Source organism: Salvia splendens, chromosome 22 (genome assembly GCF_004379255.2).
Source record: "Salvia splendens isolate huo1 chromosome 22, SspV2, whole genome shotgun sequence".
Lineage (NCBI taxonomy): Eukaryota > Viridiplantae > Streptophyta > Magnoliopsida > Lamiales > Lamiaceae > Salvia > Salvia splendens.
The window spans coordinates 15,052,425-15,072,811 of record NC_056053.1 but is presented as its reverse complement, the minus strand read 5'-3'; the positions used below and the strand labels follow the sequence as shown (position 1 = coordinate 15,072,811).

Genomic DNA, 20,387 nt, shown 5'->3' with positions numbered 1-20,387 from the left:
TAATTAAACTATTTTAAGGTTGTATTTATTTTTAAACTCATAATGATAATAAACTATTTTAAGTAAATAAAAATATAAAAATAGTATACTAGGAGTAGTATTTAAGGAGTGACTAAAAATACAAAAATAGTATTATACTCCCTCCGTCCCACAAAGATTGTCTCACTTTGACCGGGCACGGGTTTTAAGAACTGTAATGAAAAATTAGTTGAAAAAGTTAGTGGAATGTGGGTCCTGTTCTTATATATTAGTTTTATAATAAAATGTGAGTATGAATGAGTTAGTGGAATATGAGGTACACTACCAAAAATGGTAAAAAGTGAAATGCGACAAATTTTGTGGGACGAACGGAAATGAAAAAATGAGACAATCTTTGTGGGACGGAGGGAGTAGTATTTAAAGTCTAAAATGCCCTCAAACATTAAAAGTTTACATTTTTGGTGTCTAGGGTTACTTTAGTCTTATTTACGAAAATGCTCTAAATTTTTTTAAAGACCATTGATACATTTTTCGACAAGATCAGGGACTATTATGGTAGTTCACTCTTAAAAGAATGAATTCTAGCCAATCTCATGACATATTGAATTGCAAAGTTCTATTTTTTCTCGAAACATCAAACTCTCATTACAAAAAGTAAATGATACTATAACTCACAAAATTCAATCTCATAACCATATCATTTTCTAATCACAAAGTTTATCATTTTACTTCGAACTATCAAATAATCTACCTGCCAACCAATTTTAATCTTATTTTTAATCAATCATTTTTGTTAAATAACTATAATAAAACCAAAACTAATTTTAATCCTCAATTTATTTGTTAGACTTGTACTCCCTCCGTTTAAATGTAGACTGTCACACACGTAAGTAATACGGAGTAATACATAATTTTAGTAGATAGTCCTACATTTTAAATGGGTTAAATATAGAAAGAAAAAGTAGTTAAAAGTATGAATAGAATAGAAAATTACAGTTGAAAAAATAATGAAGAGAAAGAAATGATAATGGAGTGTATTGATTAGTGTTTACTTTTTTAAAAAAATATATAGGACGAACTAAAAATAAAAGTGAGTAGAAGTAGTACCAATTTACCTAACGCTTCAAATGCGAATACAAAAGCTTCCAGTTTTAAACCAAATCAAAACAACACAATCAAGGGCAGCATTTTCCTCCGTTCCATTTCACCAATTTACTACAATGAGACACCACAGATAGATTTGAGTGCAAACTTCCGCTTAATTTACTACCAATAAAGTAAAGCTCGGTTTCAGTATATCCAGTCTTTTTATAACGTCCACACCAACATACTCCAGCAAAGAATGCGTCCGCTTGCTCCCCTCGCCATTTTCCGAAAGCTTTTTCAGGGAAGAGATGGATGGCATCATCCGGTAGAATTCTCATGCAGCAGAACATACTCGCGGCTGTAACATCACAGGTTGGGTTGAAGTTGTATCAACGGCATGGAAACAGACAAAAACTGTAAGAAGAATCCTACTCGTCGTATCTCTTTAAGTAGCTTACCTGCTATTGCCAAATTTCATAGTGTCCTTCTCAAACAGTTCGTAGTATCGCTGGGGTTCAAGCCGCTCATCCTGAAAAGGGGAAAACAACTGTAAAGCTAAATTTGTGTCCAACTCCTAATAAGATGTTTATACGATGAAGCAGAGAGAAGATTTCAAAAATTATTCCGACAAGCTGCTCACATTGACGAAGGTCCCATTGGTGCTTCCGAGATCCATTAAATAAGGCCTAGCAGATTGCAAAGCAGCAGAACCTATTAGTCAGTGGAAAGAAATCAACCAAGCAAAATGCCATTTTATTGGTGACAGAAACAACCACACCTCACTCGTTTTGTCACGCCACCATCTGGGTTTTCCTCCTCCACTTGCCTTCAACCATACAAGATCGTAAAAGGTAAGCAGATTACATAAGCAAATAAAAGGGTATCATAACCATGTCTAGACTAATGTCCTACCTATACTGAAGAACAGAATGTTGTTTACTGCAGGATGGATGGTCTGTTGGGATGTCTGCAACCCTTCTCTCTCTACCAAACAGATAGCAACTTTGACGATGTACATAAAGAGGATCTGCATGTCAAAAATATGACAGTAAATAGTTCTGTAACGTAGACTCGATTTTAAACCAATGGCCATATAAAATCAAATCCAGGATGAATTTGAGAGAGAAATTGGGTTAACTATCAATCAGGAAGATGGCATACATGAAAGAACAAAAGCTCATAATATCATACAGCAAGACGGAAAATTAGGGTGGGTTGGAGGTAATGAAACCGGAAATAAAGAATGGGAGCTGATTAAGGAACCGCACATGAAAGACAAAGTTTTTCCTTTATAAGTAAAAAAGTATAGGGGTCAATTTGGCGATGAATGTAGCTTGTCATATTACACGGTATGATATCCAATTAAAGTTTACCATTGAGCACTTCACCGCCCTTGAAAACATACAACCGCCACCTTATTTCTGGCTTTCGAGCATCAGGTGGCTCATTAAACAGCAGCGTTACACCTGATGAAGCCTCAAATGCATCAGAAGAAGCAACAGAGAAAAAGTATATATAAATAAAGGGTAGAATAAATAAGACATAACAGAGAGATTAGATCTTTAGAAGTTGCACCACCGGTACCAATACTTTTTACAAGAGTAGGTAGAGTCATATCATGTCTACTTTACTTGGTTACAAACATTTTTATGTATTGATGCCATAGAAAATTCAGGGAGCTGGACTACATATAAAAGAGGCAGGAATCTGAATGACATATTAAGAGAAAAGGCAGGGGTTAGAACTTCAAATAAAAAGAAGAAGGGGCGCTCTGAACGGCATTTGAAAAGAAAATGCAGGAGCTGAGTTGATTGCTTGTGATCCATTGAGAAGCTCATATAATAAATAATAAAGTTACAACCGATTAATAAAGCAATTCCAAATAATATGAGGAAAAAAAGGGCTGATAAAAAAAATCTTAATAATACAAGGTGATCCAATTGTACCTTTTACTCGATTGGTTTCCGCCGCAAGTTTTCCAGACAGCTCAAATGAAGGCTTATGCTGCTGCACATGTTAACAAGTTTGCCATATAAAAAGTGAGACATATTTTTAAAATAATGACCATAAACTATGAATTTCTAAGATAGTTATATGTTTTTTAGTGTGACTAAAATTTCTGGGCAAGGGTCATGAAAAACAAATAAATGTAGAAAAATGACATAAAAAATAGTAAAAAAAGATACTTTTTCCTTTGCTTCCAATGACTCTTCCACAGCCCTCATCTTAGCCAGAGCCTCGCTGTCACCATTACTGCTTAAAAAAATGAAATATTGTATCAAGAATTCATCTGAAGCAATAATACAATGCTTATTTATATACAGATCCAAAAAATTAAACCAGGATTTAGTTATTTCCTGAAGCAACAGCTAATGAATCAGATTGGGAACGGGATTTAGTTATTTCCTGAAAGTTAAATAAAAGTTTCCTAACGACCAGGAATTAAAAACAGAAAATTACAGACACCATAAAACCAGGAATTTTAAACATGGTTTTTAATGAGAAACTCACTGATCTTCATCATCTCTTGAGTGTGTCGGCTGCAAGCATTTAGAAAATTGTCAGATGTCTTAAAATCTCTCTCCATCAATTCAATAAAAATCCATACTCAATTTGAGATTTTCCTGAAAAACGAATGCTAGAACTTAACTTTTCAAAATACAGTAGTGTTATTTTTCAAGCAAATGAATGGACACGACATTCAAAACATGCATCAAATTATTAACCTTTCAAAAACACTAAAGAAAAAGGATAAATCCTGGGATCAAATACATTTATGTAATAGTTTACAACAATCCAAACACATATATGCTAATTACATAGTTAAATTGTAGAGGTGAAACATACTATGATGGGTATACATATTACTTTTCAAAAGTAAAACCCATCCTTCCATAAAGCTTATATACTTCACTTTTCAATCAAATTTTGTCATTCATGCTACATCAAACAAACCAGAACCAAACAAAATTTTAGGTGTCAATTATTATGACAGTTCCCGTATTCACTTAGTGTTTAGAGGCAATTTAATGTAAATTTTAGATGTCAATTATGATGACAGTTTCCCATGTTCACTTAGGTGTTTAGAGGCAATTTATCTAAATTTTAGATGTCAACAAGACTTGTCTTTGACTCTTTGTGCGTACCATGTCGAAACAAGCTATCTCATCAATTTTAAAAAAACACTAAGACATGAACAAGGTATGGGGAGTGGGGAGTGAATATCACCAGACACCTCGGTACGCCCTCTGTTGTCAGTGGCAGGTGGCGTTCTAGATCTTCGTTGACCACTGCGGTAACGATCAGAAGGTGAACGGGAGCGTTCAAGTCTGGATCTAGAGCCATTACCAGCAGCATCCCTTCCTGTCCTTCTCTCTTTCTTCTCAACTGACAAATCCCTGTCTAATTCCTCTCCCTCACGAGCAGACCTGTCGCTCATCCTATTGTGATTTTTCCCGTACTCCCTCTCGTTCCCTTTTCCAGCATCTCGTTCTGATTTAGCTCTTTCCAATCTTTTAGTACGCGGTGAAAGAGGCGGTGGAGACCTTGATTTCTTTGGATTCGGAGATCTGGTCCGGATTGAAGTCGTTTGTTTAACATGAACAGGGGAGCGAGATGGTGATTTTCTAGGGATTGGGGGTTTGGTGCGACCATGGAGTTTCTCCCTCACAGGTGAATGAGATGCAGAGGATCTTGTTCTAGCACGTTTTGGTGACCTGGTACGATGTTGAAGCTTGTCTGCATTAGAACTCCTATGATTGGGAGGCGACTTTCCTTTTTCACGAGCAGGAGATCTTTCTCTTCTAGACGAGCTTCTCCTACGAGGAGACCTATCAGCTGTGACAGGAGATGGAGAGCTGTGGCGCCCCATTGAATAGCTACTGCATCAATCTAACTTATCTACATATAAAAACACACAGCATGAAACAGAAAGATTAATTATACAGTACAAAAACAAACTATAATTTCACAAGCACAGAAACATATAAATACACAACAAAATTCCGAAATATTATCCAGCTAATTTCATGAAGACATTGCGGTAACAATGCGAACCACAACACAAGATCAAAAACACGAGAAACATGGTTACCATTTAGTAGAGCTTATATTATCGAGAACCAATATTCTTAAGCTCACCATAGCATTAATTGTTTCAAAAACAAAAGAAACAACGGAAAATGCCAGAAGAAGTAACACAGTAAAAACTGAAAATTTACGGAAGAAAAATATAATGTGTGGATAAAAAAAATTAATAGCATCGAACAGTCCAAAAAATTGAAATTGAAAGAAGAATAGTGATAAAATACCTAAACGGCTGGACGGTATGAGCTGATTCAGTGAATAGAGGGGAAAATGGAGGATTAGGGCTTGCAGATGCCACAAGCTCGCTGAAGATGAGGAAGATTAGAGAGGTATCAATCAACCGCCTTCATGTTTTCTGATGTTGGGCTCCATCAAAGTGTATTGGGTATTTCTTATTGGGCCTTTTCTTAAATACTCCATCCGTCCACGAATAGATTTCCCATTTTATTGCGTACGTGTTTTAAGAAATGTTAATCAAAATGTAAATGGAAGAAAGTGAAATTTGGATATCACTTGTATATACTCCCTCCGTCCTACTCTAAGTGAACCATTTTCCTTTCGGAATGTCCCACTTTAAATAACACATCTATCTATCCTAATATAAAGTGCAAGTTGGATGAAAAGACCTTGATGTCCTTTTTGGAGAGAAAATGGAAAGATAGAGTATCTTCTATCTAAAATAATTTTTGAAGGCAAAAACAATTGAACAAATAAAGTCCAATAAAATGCTAGCTTCTTGAAGAAGTTTTAAAACACATTTAAATAGTGCAATACCATTATTTTTTTATAATTAAATTATTACATCTATATATTAATTAGCCTTATATTTGGGTTAAAATTGAAATTGTGTGACAAACACGGTTTTTGCATGTTTTAAGAACTAGATTTGGTTCGTTTTAAATGTTAATCATGCAAATTATGTTCTTGAATTGTATATGTTATATATTTGGTACTTTTAACGTGTTTGTTGATAAATGATAGAAAAAGATAGAAAAAGGTGCAAAAAAGGCCAAGGTGCAACAGCCTCAGTTCAAGACAATTTCCCCATCGCTTTTCAAGTCCAACCAGTGATTAATTCATACCATTTTCTTCGTCTTCGAAAGAACTTCGCGTGGATACCTTCCACGTCTCAATCGGAGTTCTGTGTAGAAAGTTATGACTATTCTACGAACATTGCGCAATGCAGTCAAAGCTGACGAAAATTTAGGCGGAAATTCAAGAAAGAGAATAAATTATTAAATTGTGAAACCATATCTCTCTCATTTCTTGTAGGGCGCGAAAATAACCAAGACTAACCATTTTTCTAGCCTATAAATACCCATAAACCTAATTCATATTCTCCATCTCAGAGCCTCCACTCTTGCCCTCTACACATTCTTCCATCCCATCTTCCACACTTAAATTCCTCCATCTTCCATTGGAGCGAAGCTCTGCAGATCCAGGCAAGAGAAGATTGAAGATGCAACCTTGGGTTTTATCAATTTCTTTCATGTCTCGTACTTTCATTGTTTTTACTACTTGTCTATGAGTAGTTAAACATCATTTGTAGATTTTTTGGTGAAGATTATTATGAACATGTTTTGATTTATTGAATTGAACCTTTTTCCTAGCTCTTGGGATTTTTTTGCTTGTTCTTGTGCTTCTATTATTCTTTTGTCTAGCCAACTTTAGAACTATGCCCGTTAACTAGATTAATCGAGAGAGGGCTAGTTTTACGTGGTAAAAGGAACGAGTACAACACATAGATTTATCTGCACTCGAGAGAGGAGACCCTTTGTGAGGGCTTGAGTCTTAGGAACTTAAGGAGTTATAATCTAATTTATTGGAAGAAGACTTTGATAGTTAGAGTCTAATCTACTGGATAGGCGCACTCGAGAGAGGGCTTATCCTAGAATTGCGACTTTCCTAATAATCCTAGAGACATATAAAGGTAAAGGTTCTGTGAGATTAATCATCACTAGGTTGTAGTAGGTGGATCCTAAAATTCTACATTCTTTCGCCTGCTGTGTATTATTTGTTTCTATGTTCTTTGTTTTTCTAGTTTATTTATTTCTGTCTAGTTTATAAAATCAAAAATAAAAAACTCATTGTTTATTTCTGTCTAGTTTATTTCATTGTTTTTACTACTTGTCTATGAGTAGTTAAACATCATTTGTAGATTTTTTGGTGAAGATTATTATGAATGTGTTTTGATTTATTGAATTGAACCTTTTCCTATCTCTTGTGATTGTTTTGTTTGTTCTTGTGCTTCTATTGTTCTTTTGTCTGGCCAACTTTAGAACTATGTCCGTTTAACTAGATTAATCGAGAGATAGCTAGTTTTACGTGGTAAAAGGAACGAGTACAACACATAGGTTTATCTGCACTCAAGAGAGGGGACCCTTTGTGAGGGCTTGAGTCTTAGGAACTTAAGGAGTTAGAATCTAATCTATTGGAAGAAGACTTTGATAGTTAGAGTCTAATCTACTGGATAGGTGCACTCGAGAGAGGGCTTATCCTAGAATCGCGACTTTCCTAATAATCCTAGAGACATATAAAGGTAAAGGTTCTGTGAGATTAATCATCACTAGGTTGTAGTAGTTGGATCCTAAAATTCTACATTCTTTCGCTTGCTTTATATTATTTGTTTCTATGTTCTATGTTTTTCTTGTTTATTTATTTCTGTCTAGTTTATAAAATCCAAACTCAAAAACTTCGTGTCTCTAAATAGTATATGACACTTAGTATATGATAGCTAGTTGCAATCTTATTCCCTGTGTTCGATATCCCGATACTGACCTTTAGCTATACTAGATCTACCCTGTAAACTTGCAGGTATTTTTAGTGCTAAAAAATAGCGCATCATTGTGCTAGAGAGTTTAGTTTGCCTTCCATTTATTTAGGTTAAAATTGAGATTTAATCCTTTATTGCAATACTTTTTCTCCAAATTAAGTCATTCACAAGCTAAACGACAACACAAATATGTAATGTTTACAATTTTCATTCTATATTTACTCAATTAATTTTTTAATTCTTTCTTTAATTCACCTCTAATTAATTAAACAATACTACTAAGTTTATAGACTAAACTACGGAATAAAGAGGAAATTATATATATTTAAAATTAAATATAACTTATAAAGTTTGTATAACTTCTTAATATGAAGAGTAGTGTAAATGGTCACATTATTCAAAACAAACAAGATGCATAAAATATTATCGTTATTTTAAGTGATAATTTACTTTTTATACGTATATGTTGCGGGAAGTAAGAAATTTATTCTTTCCAATATAAAAAATTAATTTAATCTTTGGCCATGTATATCAAGTTATGCTATGGTCTGAATAAACGGAATAAATAAATAGTCAACTAAAATGTGATTATTGGATAATACAAATTTTCTAACTTGACTTCTCAAAGAAGTTTTCAATTTTATGATTTAAATTATTCATATATTTAATGTGGATATGTTTAATATTTCATATATTTTTCAAGTATTTTTTTTAAATTAAGCTATTAAATTTATATATTAATATACTTTTTTATTTGGATTAATGACTTGCAAGCACTGTCAATAAACATCTTTACTCACACATATTTTCTTTATTTGTATATTTTATTTTTATTAACTCATACTCTTTGATATTAGTCACACGTCTTCTTTTTGTCATTAATTTTTATTATATTTACTCCGCTTAAATTATAACTTAAAATTGCATAAATGTTTCATATTAGGGATTAGTAATTCTTCTTTTAGAGTTAACAGGATAAGACATTTCTGTTTTTTATAAATCTTCACATTGCTTAGAATCTTTTTTTCTATATATTTATTATATTTTGTATCCATTATTTGAAACTGTTATGTCTTGTGTATAGCAGAGTGTTAATACTAGTTTCTAAAAATAAAAACATCACCCTCTCTACCTTTTCCCTCTATCTTACTTTACTCTCTTCACTCAACTCACAAAACAACAATAAATAAAATCTCATATCGAAATAGAAATGATCCACTTATGGCGCGTTTGGTTGTACTGATAGGCCTTGATAGGGCCGCCTATCGGAAATATATCAGGTATTTGGTTGTACTGATAGATTATCTAGTCGACCCGGTAAACAAATCAAAACTCGGATGCATTTATGATAGCTAACTGCATTTCACAGTATAATCCTAACCAGGTCTTCCCTCCAATAATCCTCAATCTCGTGAAGTCCGTTTGACCAAATCCGGCCAAGTCACCATTATACCCCTTCACTCCACCAATTTTTAGCCCCAATCTGAAAAGAGAAATGGTCGGCCGTCATTTTTAGGTAACCGTTCGTTTATGCAAGAACATCTGATTCATTTTGAGTAGCTTTACAATCTTTGGTTGATTTGCAGCTTCGTCGACCAATGTTGGTGAAATCGTAACCTGTGCTCGATTTTGAAGCGATTACCCATCGCTAGTGAAGACGAATTTCGCAAGGTACACAAAATTCCCGTCTATATTTACATCGACGCTTGAAAATTGAAATCGCCTGCATCGCCAAATTGGAATGTGTTTCAATTGTCTGTGTATGTGTGCTTTGGAATTACATACAAGTCTCGATTGTTATGACTTCATTCCAGATTTGCTATTATCGTTGTGTCTGTAGGGCTTGAGCAAATATACTTCTTCCCATTTCAGATGTTTTTGTTTTGTTGTTTGTTTGTAACAGCAGCTTCTGCATGTAGTCAGCTTGCAGAACATTATACAATTGCATCGGTTGTATGGACTTCAATCTAGTATCCACTTTGGTGTTTACCACATTGTGAATGAAGGATTTCACTTCGTTTAGTACTTCTAAATTGAGAGGGTGTTGCATTGGTTTCAGTTAGAAATAGCAAATTGCATCATATAAATATAGCTGCGAATTTTGTGTTGCATTGGTGCTGCATTTTGTGGTGTTGCATTGGTGCTGCATTTGAACAGAGTATTTGCTGATCTGAATATCGGGGAACTGATATTGATGTGTCTGTTTTATTGTATTTAGTATGCTAGTAATTGGATTCGCACCCAATTGTTTGTATGTGTTCCTTCATCAGGTTGGCAGGAGGCGTGATGAGATGACAACCGTTTTGATTTTGCTTGAGGAGTTATTAAGTAATCTTCAAATTAATTTGTTGCTGATATCTTTCATAATCACTCTAATTGGACTAAATGCCCGCAAGCGCAAACGTTGGTGCGTAGAGGATCCAACCGAAATGCTGGATTCAATTCCTACTCATGTCAAGCAGTTAGATAATCTAGTCCGTCTTACAAATCGGGCTTGGATTGATAATTTACGGATGGATAGGAACACGTTTGGCCGACTATGCCGTCTACTCCATGACCGTGCATGGTTAATGGGTAAAAAATTTGTCACTACTGAAGAACAAGTTGCCATGTTCCTATGTGTTCTATCACAACACAAGAAAACTCGTATAGTTGGATACGACTTCATGCGGTCCTCCCACACTGTGTCGAGATATATACATATTGTCCTCCGTGGTGTGCTCATGCTTCACAACCTGTTTTTGGTGAAGCCGAGTCCTATAGATGATAGTTGCCACAAATGTGAAGTAATCTTACCTCTGGTATGGTGAGACCTTCATCATCACTACCTCCCATCTGTTGGGAGGCCATTTTACACAAGTGGAAGGCTCTTTGATGGAAGACCAATATTGCACCAAAGAATCAGTCAGTGATTCAAACAAAAATTTCATCACATCAGATTGGTGAATCAATAATGAGTAATTGAATTCAACATATGTCGAGTCAGTCTCCGAGAACACAGAGAACACAACAATGCACCCCATAAATTAACAGGGACTTTCACAAACGTGCTACGATACCAAAAGAGGCATAACGTAATTTATATAATACATTTCACGGCTTTTGTAATACGAATCAAAAGAGGCACAACTCCGAGAACACAACTATTGTCGATTGCAGTATGAAGAGGCACAATCTAATTTATACGAAACTTTGCACAAATGACTAGCATACACACATCAAACGAAACCTTCCAAAACCATGACACAATAGCAGCTTTCGGAACATACCTGTGTAGATTAATGCGGAACACGGAAGCCTGATAATCGGAACCAAACACAGCAGCAGCCGTCGATGGAGTTGAATGTCGATGAGCCGCGTGAATTTGGGGTGATGTAGGCGGTTTTTTTAAATGAGAGTTCACAAAAGGAAATAGGGTTTATGAGGAAAAATGTGTCAATACATTATTTTTATGAGGTCATATTTGTCCATGTATATTTGTATCAGTAGTTTCTTCATTCCCAAACAAACACCATGGAACTTATCAAGGGGGATACTATCGGAGCAACCAAACATCAACTGAGATATAAATCTCAGCACACAATCTTGGAACATCAGATATGAACCCTATCATACACAACGCTATCACCGCAATCGAACGAGGCCTTAGAGTGGGATGGGGGGAGTATTTGTTTTAAATGATATGTGAGTGGAATGAGTTAGTGGAATTTGGTGCCTCTTTACCATTTATAGTAACTAGTGTTACAACACGTGCTATGTAAAGTACAAAAGATTTTCAAATAATGAAGATATATTTACAGTTTAATAGATCAATAGATTTTCAAATAACGTACTTCCAATCTCGTGCTCCCTTGTGGCACAAAAGATGCAATATTGTAAACACTAAAATGCAATTTACATTTGTAAAGCTGTAGATGAATTTCCACATATTGCATTTTAGTTATAGGCAGATTGCATTTTATATTGTAGAGTTTTGCATTATAAACCTAAATTGTCTGCATTGCAAAATAAACTATGTATAAATACAATGTATCTATATATATAATGCAAACTAAACACTCTATGTCTAAAATGCAATCTGCCTAGAACTAAAATGCAATCTGCGAAAATCCATCTACAACTTCCATAACTTCCATAATGTATATTGCATGTTTGTGTTTACAATATTACATGTTACATGCCACGTGACAGCACGAGATTAAAAGTACATTATAACTTTAAAATTAGTTACTCCATTTTTTAAGCACTATCCCATAGTTGATATATTCGAATAATTTGATCATCTTAATTTGTCAATTTATTATACTTTAGTTTCTTCTATTAAATAGAATCAATTAGGAAACAAGAAGCAAAATTGAATTATATTGGCGTTGGAAATATGGGGAGTTACGAGTCTCAATTCGCTTGACGAACTATATCTAACAATAAATCATCAAAAAAAGAACACAAGAAAAGGGATATTTTCACACTTTTAAGATCTTGAGTGATAACAAAGTTGTGTATAGATGTTCATATTAAGACCGGGGGATCAAAGCTCTGCTTTCCCTAGTATCTGGGGAAAGGAAATACGTCTCTAATGTTTTCGACACCTGTAGCAAAGAGAATCATCCGCTCAAACCCAAGGCCGAACCCATTGTGTTCCACTATCCCGTACTTTCGCAGGTCAAGATACCATTCAAACGGTTCCAGTGGAAGACCAAAATCCAATATCTTGAATACAAAAAACAACGTCAACAGACTTCTAAGTAACGAAAACAAGGTCCTATCTTTATTATGTTGAAGCTATGAGATTTGCTATACCTTTGCTTAGGCATGCACAAACCGAACCGGACCACCGGTTAACCAGCGGTTCGGAACCGCTGGTTCACAAACCAGAATCGGAATCGGTTCGGCCGTTCAAATGAGCCGGTTCAGGTTCAAAAAAGCGTGAACCGTAACCGGCGGTTTCCAACGGTAGGAGTCCGGCTAGGGCGTTGGTTTTCAGGCTAGGTGTGCAGAAAAACCAGCGGTTTACGTCAGAAACCGCCTTTCTGACGTAAACCACCGGTTTGAACCGCCGGTTTCCAATGGTTCCGGACCTTTTTCAGGTGGCAGCGTATAGGTGGCAGTGTATAGGCCTGAAAATCGTCGGTTTTTGGCCAGAAACCGGCGGTTTCCGTCAGAAACTGTGGACTGAACTGTCGGTTCAGTCCGAAACCGCCGGTTCAGGCGGTAAATAACCCACTTCCCCATCATTTTTACTCACCCCATTCTTGTGTTAACAATGATTTCCTTCCCAGTCTCAATTTCTCTATTCTCTATCCTCATTCTCTCTAATTGCTCAAGTTGTTTACTACTATATTTGTTGTTGTGTTCGTAATTTACCATTTATTCAATACTCCATATTCCATACTACTTTCATTTTGCATTATGTCTTCTTCTCGTGGTGGACCGGGACGTGGTGATCGGGGCAAAGGAATTGCCTAAGATCAAAGTAGTCGTCCCCAAAGATCAAAGCGACCTAGTCGTCGAGAAGTGTTGGAAGAGGTTTCCCTAGTGGCGGCTGAACGCATGCAAGTAAGTATTGGGGTTTGGTGCCCCTTGCACAGCGGAAGTCATGCATTCACAAATAAATCATACATATGGATCTATTTGACAGATTATGGGATCAATTTATCACAAGTTAAAACAATCAATTACATGCTAGAAGGCACATAAATTCATGCTTAAGGAAATTAAACCCTAATTCATGAATTTCTACAGTTTAGAATTACCGCTCTGATTCTCCAAAGAATCGCCGATTGAATCATCGATTGCTTGCGCCTTCTCCACGTGATGTTCTTCGTACTCAACCACGAATCTTCTAATCTGTATCCCGAACTCAGAATCTAACCTTTGGGTGGGCAAAGCTTGTCATAATCTAAAAGGGCTTGATTAGAAAGAAGACAGAATTTCAGATCTAGAGAGAACTGAAAAAAAAACGTTCATTCTGGAGAGAGAGGAACGAAATTTTGGAATAAAATTAATTATTTTGTCTTCTCCCTAATCTCCTTTATATATAGAGTTATGATGGGCCAGATTAGGGATCAATGGAGGTCGGACTCGGGCCAAACCTGTTGGACTTTTACTAATTAAATTGAGCCCCAATTTAATACAAGTCCACCAGAATATTATTATCAGCCACTACAGTAAAATAATATTGACTGCCCGTCCAATCCCAAATTACGAGTAATCCGGGCTTTACCTCTTTAATTTATTATTTTCCGTGTTTAAGATATAAATATCCATTAATTAATTTTAGCCTGCTATTTGACTTTAATTAATTAATATCTTTTTCCAAGAGTTGTCTAGTTCAAAATCTTTATTTATTATTCTGGAATAAATTCCAACCGGCCGGGTTTCTGAATAATAAAACCTTTTTCGAACACCTCTTGAGGATATTATCAAACTGGACTCACCCAGCACATGATTCATTGCAATAACAATACTAGCACCTCTAGACATTAATCACCACTACCCAAGATATCAGGATTCTTGGATTGCGAAAAATCCGCACCATTTGATAAATCAAAGTAGTGCATAATCAATATCGTATGCTCAATGTTATATCAACAATGATTAAGAAATAACAATCACCGAGACCTCGTCTTTCAGTAAATAGCAAGAAAGACTTATCTCAACTGTTAGATCCTTCAGTGCTATACCACACCAGTGTCGTTTATTTCCTAAGGTAAGGAAACATGCGGACTGACACTTCAACCTTTCACGATATGTAGCCAAAGCCTATCTAGGTTGTGAAATTCTATTTCTCTTCTACGAAGGACCGACTGCGTCACCTTCTGTGAACGTCGTTCACGACCAGTCTACTATGCAGAAGAATTAGACTTATTTGTTTCTTATACATTTAAATGTTTGAGAAACATCTTATAAATGCATAAGCAAACACCAATGCGATAAAATTAATTCTTCTCACCTTGGGTTAAAAGTGAATTGTAGAGTTTATTGTATACAAGCAATTCTATCAGTGCAACATGCTCGAAATATGCTTTTCAGTATACCAATCCTAACAGTAAGTTCTAAAAAATAAAATTATTTTTACAATTCATAATTTCATAAGATTGAGTTTTTTAATTTTTTTTTGTATTCCTAATTAAAACTTCAACTTATATACTCCCTCCGTCCCGGACTACTCGCACATTTCCTTTTCGGCACGGAGATTAAGGAATGAGTGTATAGCAAAGTCAACAATTTGCTGCTGTAAGTGATAATTTTTACTAAAAATGGAAAGAGTGCAAATAACTTGGGACGCCCAGAAAGGAAATAAGTGTAAGTAGTCCGGGACGGAGGGAGTAATATTTATAGATAGAAGAAGATCATAGGACTGCCATGCTACTCGCTGAAATGCATCAAGGTGGGGGAGGGGCGGTGGTAGTTCCCAACAACAAGATGATGAGTACGACGTGTCTATATCGTCGGACTCAGACATCAATGATACTTGCAGTGTTAGCAGTTGCATTATCAAAACCAATAGAAAATATCTTATTGCATAATTGAAATTCATTCAAAACTTGAATAATTAAATAAGCAATTTCGGGTGCAGTGTGTGGTGTCTCAAATTCTCTAAAACCAATCAAACGCTTGTTAAAAGTCCAACTATTGTCCACAAAGTGAACCGTAATGCCCATGTATGAATGTCTATTAAAACAATCAGTCCATACATCTGAGCAAATGTTCACTTTGTGTCCCAAGTTGAGTAAATAACGTGATAATTCAACTTTTTTCTTCAAACATTGTCGAACGGTAGATCGTTGAACGGTCATTCGACCTACTCTTTTGTCAGCTACGTTCAAACGATTTTGCATAGTAACCTCAATTTTTTTGTCAACATAAACATTAAAAGGAAAATGCTTCATTGCTGCCCATCTAGTCATAACGTCAGTAAAATTTTTAGGATCATATTTAAAAAAGAGGCGTACCTGAGGAACCTGAGCCACCGGGTTGGAAGTTTAGTTGGGTTTGGGTAGAGGTAGTGCCACATTGTACCGGATGCTTTGTCACCAAATGACGACGGAGGGTGCCATATCCCCACCACTCGCAAATTTGTAGACTTTATCACAATAGTTACAATATGCATGAAACGCCGATGTCTCTTCTTGAGAGGGGGGGTCATTAGGACTAGGAATTACCACCGGGACCTTTTTGTAGTGTTTAACAAAAATATTAGATTTCAATGCTTTTTTAGTGGGTGGAGGGGGAGGAGGCATGTCCTCATTTCTGCCGGTGCTAGACGGAATACGAGAATGAGATCTATCATCATTGTTGTCCGAGTCCGACGATATAGACACGTAGTACTCATCATCTTGTTGTTGGGAACTACCACCGCCCCTCCCCCCACCTTGATGCATTTCAGCGAGTAGCATGGCAGTCCTATGATCTTCTTCTATCTATAAATATTATATAAGTTGAAATTTTAATTAGGAACACAAAAACAAAATTAAATAACTCAATCTTATGAAATTATGAATTGTAAAAATAATTTTATTTTTTAGAACTTACTTGCATGCGTTCAGCCGCCACTCGGGAAACCTCTTCCATAACTTCTCGACAACTAGGTCGCTTTGATCTTTGGGGACGATTACTTTGATCTTGGGCAATTCCTTTGCCCCGATCACCACGTCCAGGTCCACAACGAGAAGAAGACATAATTCAAAATGAAAGTAGAATGGAATATGGAGTATTGAATAAATGGTAAATTACGAACACAACAATAAATATAGTAGTAAACAACTTGAGCAATTAGAGAGAATGAGGATAGAGAATAGAGAAATAGAGAAATTGAGATTGAGAAGGAAATCCTTGTTAACACAAGAATGGGGTGAGTAAAAATGATGGGGAAGTGGGGGTATTTATAGGAGTAAAATTGGAAGAAATAAAAAAAAATCAAATTTCAAATTTCGGTCGGTTTACTGCCTGAACCGGCGGTTCAGTCCACGGTTTCTGACGGAAACCGCAAGTTTCTAGCCGAAAATCGGCGGTTTCTGACCAGTTTTCAGGCCTATACACTGCCACCTGAAAAAGGTGTTGAACCGTCAGAAACCGGCAGTTTCTGACGTAAACCGCCGGTTTTTCTGCACACCTAGCCTGAAAACCTACGCTCTAGCCGGAATCCTACCGTTGGAACCGCTGAACCGCCGGTTACGGTTCACACTTTTTTTGAACCTGAACCGGCCCGCTTGAACCGCCGAACCGCCGACGCCGGTTCCGAACCACCGGTTAACCGATGGTCCGGTTCGGTTTGTGCATGTCTAGTAATGTCTATCCAAAAACTAATTTAAACAATTTTCCAATCTAATTTATTTCTAAAAAAATTGCAAGCTAATTTTAGTCCAATGATTATTTAAATATAGAGTGGACACAAAAAGAATAAGTATTCGAATGTATCAAAAAGGATGAAGTTTTAAGAAAATGGGCAGGTGTTGTTTATTAATGACTGTTACATTATTATATTTGCATTAGGGCATCCGCAGTGGTGCGGATGTCCCAACGGACATCCCAAAAACACCTCCTGCCACGTCATACGGACTTCCCACTGCGGATGCCACATCATACAGACATCCCACTGCACAGTGGCGGACATCCCGACGAACTTCCCACATTAATAAAAATTCACAAATTAAACAATTTACGGAATTAAAAATTTGACGCAAATACGGAGATCTTACAACCACTTTATTAAAAAAGAAGATTCATAATTATAAAAAAATATACTTAGTAATTAAAAAAAATTACATAGATAAAAAAACCGCCGGCTCAATCCTCGGATTCCCCGTCGCTAGTACCCTCGTCGTCGCCGCCGCCGCCACCCCCCTCGTCGTCACTCCCCGACATCTCTCCGAACCCCAAATCGCGCCGCATACTGTTGATGAGGGGTTTAAGCGACCGCTTGTAATGGGGGTCGGTCGATTGGCGCCATTCAACCATCGCACGTAACAAGGTTTCATATGCTGCAATGCGGGCGAATGAGGGGTTCTCGGGATTGTTTTGGGTGCAATAATCGGGACGTCCGCGCTGACGTCCGTGAGAGTCAATGCAATGGCGGACGTCCGCACGGACGTCGCGACGGACGTCAGCGGAAGGCCGCGGAACTGCGGTGTCCGTAGCGAATGTCCGTATCCGCGTCACATGCATACAATGGCGGACGTCCCGCGCGGATGTCCGGTACGCTGGTCTGACGTCCGCCGGGACGTCCGCCACTGCGGATGTTGTTACTATTATGATATATGGAGTATATAATATTAATATTACTTTGAAAATAAAGTAACATTAATATTATATAGTTCATTAATATTACTTTGTAAATAAAGTAACATTAATATTATATAGTTCACCCTCTTCTCGTATGATAAATAATTACATAATACTAAAAAAATAGAAAATAGCGGTACAATAATATTTGAAATATTATTCAGTTTTGAACTTGTGTATTTTATAATAAAATAAACCAAAAACTAAACATAACTGAGTTTCATTTACTAAAATATTTCTTTCTCAATGAAAGTCACCAATTATATTTCCGAACTTATTATTCATAAACGTCATTCCAGAAAATAATCTCTACACTTGCAGTAGCAACCCGAAGAATTAAAATCAACTTGATAAGCAAAAAGACAAAGAGATAAGCCACATCCCTCTTTGTTTCAACAAGCTTCATTGAAAGAGAACTAAGATCTTGCAAATTCTGAAATTCATTATCATTTCTCATATCCTCCATGAATATATCAAGTTGACAATCAAATGGTATTTTGCTGCTTATAGATCACTCAAACTATATAAAACTCATGCTTTCACTTGCCCAACTACAAGTCTACTGCTACAACTACAACTAGAATGAGTACAATACAGTAAAGCTATTTAATACTCATAGAAATTGGATAAAGGTATTAAATATTTATATTATGAGGTGGAATTGGGAAAAAAATTATCCTTGCAAATCTCTAATTTAATAGTCTTTCATAAAATCAAGAAACAAACCTGGAGGCTCTGAGGCTGGATGGCTAGATTGAATGTTCTGTAGTTGACGGAGCGCCGAGCGCGACACTGCTCTTGCAACTGCTGATCACCGGATGGGAAGGTGGAGGATTGTTGGACTAGAGGCTTGGTCTGGCAATTGACGCAGGGACGGATCCAAGAATGTTAAATGGAAGGGGGCAAAATTATATGTATAGAAAATTTGAGGATTTAAGAAGGGGCAAATATAAAGAAATTTTAAAAAATTTGCAAAATTATTAAATAAAATAGTATATATCAATATATTTGAGGAGGGGAATTTGCCCCACCTAATAATACATTACATTCGTCCTTGAATTGACGTATGGAGGTTTCATATAGATTTTAACTAGGGTTTAATTTTTTAATTTAAATTTATCTCAAAGCTTATATTCTAATTTATTTCCTTAGATGAATCTTCCTTCAATATTATAGCTATCTTTTGGAAATTTTTATAAAATACATTACTAATAAAATTATATACTCCCTCCGTTTCTCTATAGTTGAGTCATTTTTCCATTTTGGTAAGTTTCCTTATAGTTGAGTCATTTCCCTATATAGTAACTTTTTTCTCTTTCTTACTTTACTCTTTCTTACTTTATTCTCTCTACTTTATTCACTTTCTACTTCATTCTCTCTACTTTTTTCCCTCTCTTACATTTTATCTATTTATTTAACACATTCAACCTCCCTTTCTTAAACTCTGTGCTGAAAAGTTTTGCTTCAACTATAAAGAAACGGAGGGAGTATATATATATAATAGAAAAAAAATAGGGATACCACCGTCCCCCTTTGCTTTTTGGGAGCAAAAAAAAGCAAATAAGATGCCACGAAGATTTAATTTAAGGCATTGGGCCATGAAGAAGTTTGGGTATAATATATAATTAATATAGTAAAATGTTTCGATCATTTTATATTGATATAAAAAATTTGAGATTTACATAAATTACAAAAATAATTATTTGCATATCCTTTTAATATATTTTGCCATACAAGTAAATAAGTATTCCCTCTGTTCCATAATAGGAATCACTTTTATTGTGGGTCGGGTTTCAAGAAATTTTAAAAATAGTGGGTTAAAAAAGTTTGGGGAATATGAGACTCATTTTTATATATTAGTTTTATAATAAAATGTTAGTGAAGTGAGTTAGTAGAATATGTGACCTACTTACCATTTATGGTAAAAGTGAAGTGTGACTCTTGTTGTGCGACGGACCAAAATGACAAAGTGTGATTCTTAATATGGGATGGATGAAGTATTAAATAGTAATGTCAACTCTTTGTATTAGCCGGGTGCAAACAGTTTCATCCTTGTTTAATGTTGATATAAAAAGTTTTAATATTGTTTTATGTTAGTACAAAAAATTTTATCATTATTTATATTAATATAAAATATTTTAACATTATTTCATGATTTATACACCATATAAATAAGTAA

The 20,387-nt window shown here is 35.7% G+C and overlaps 1 protein-coding gene across 1 annotated transcript; it reads right to left on the bottom strand.

The window, feature by feature from the left end:
- Positions 1–1,070: 1,070 nt before the first annotated feature.
- Positions 1,071–5,512, bottom strand: LOC121787766 (FHA domain-containing protein DDL-like). The gene is made up of 11 exons (XM_042186604.1): positions 5,376–5,512; positions 4,301–4,965; positions 3,577–3,605; positions 3,252–3,318; positions 3,012–3,072; positions 2,439–2,531; positions 1,978–2,092; positions 1,844–1,891; positions 1,706–1,751; positions 1,524–1,594; positions 1,071–1,423 (listed from the first exon to the last, which is right to left on the bottom strand). Exons 2-11 carry the CDS (start codon positions 4,934–4,936, stop codon positions 1,384–1,386), a joined length of 1,206 nt encoding a protein of 401 aa, XP_042042538.1. The 5' UTR covers positions 4,937–4,965; positions 5,376–5,512; the 3' UTR covers positions 1,071–1,383.
- Between the last annotated feature and the right edge of the window lie 14,875 nt (positions 5,513–20,387).

What these genes read in the sequence shown, in the direction of transcription:
- LOC121787766 (XM_042186604.1), bottom strand. Translation starts at nt 4,936, where the DNA reads ATGGGGCGCCACAGCTCTCCATCTCCTGTCACAGCTGATAGGTCTCCT. An exon ending in ACAACAGAGGGCGTACCGAG is followed by an intron (nt 3,606 to 4,300) that starts GTGTCTGGTGAT and finishes AAATGCTTGCAG; the next exon opens with CCGACACACTCAAGAGATGA. An exon ending in CATTCTGTTCTTCAGTATAG is followed by an intron (nt 1,892 to 1,977) that starts GTAGGACATTAG and finishes GTATGGTTGAAG; the next exon opens with GCAAGTGGAGGAGGAAAACC.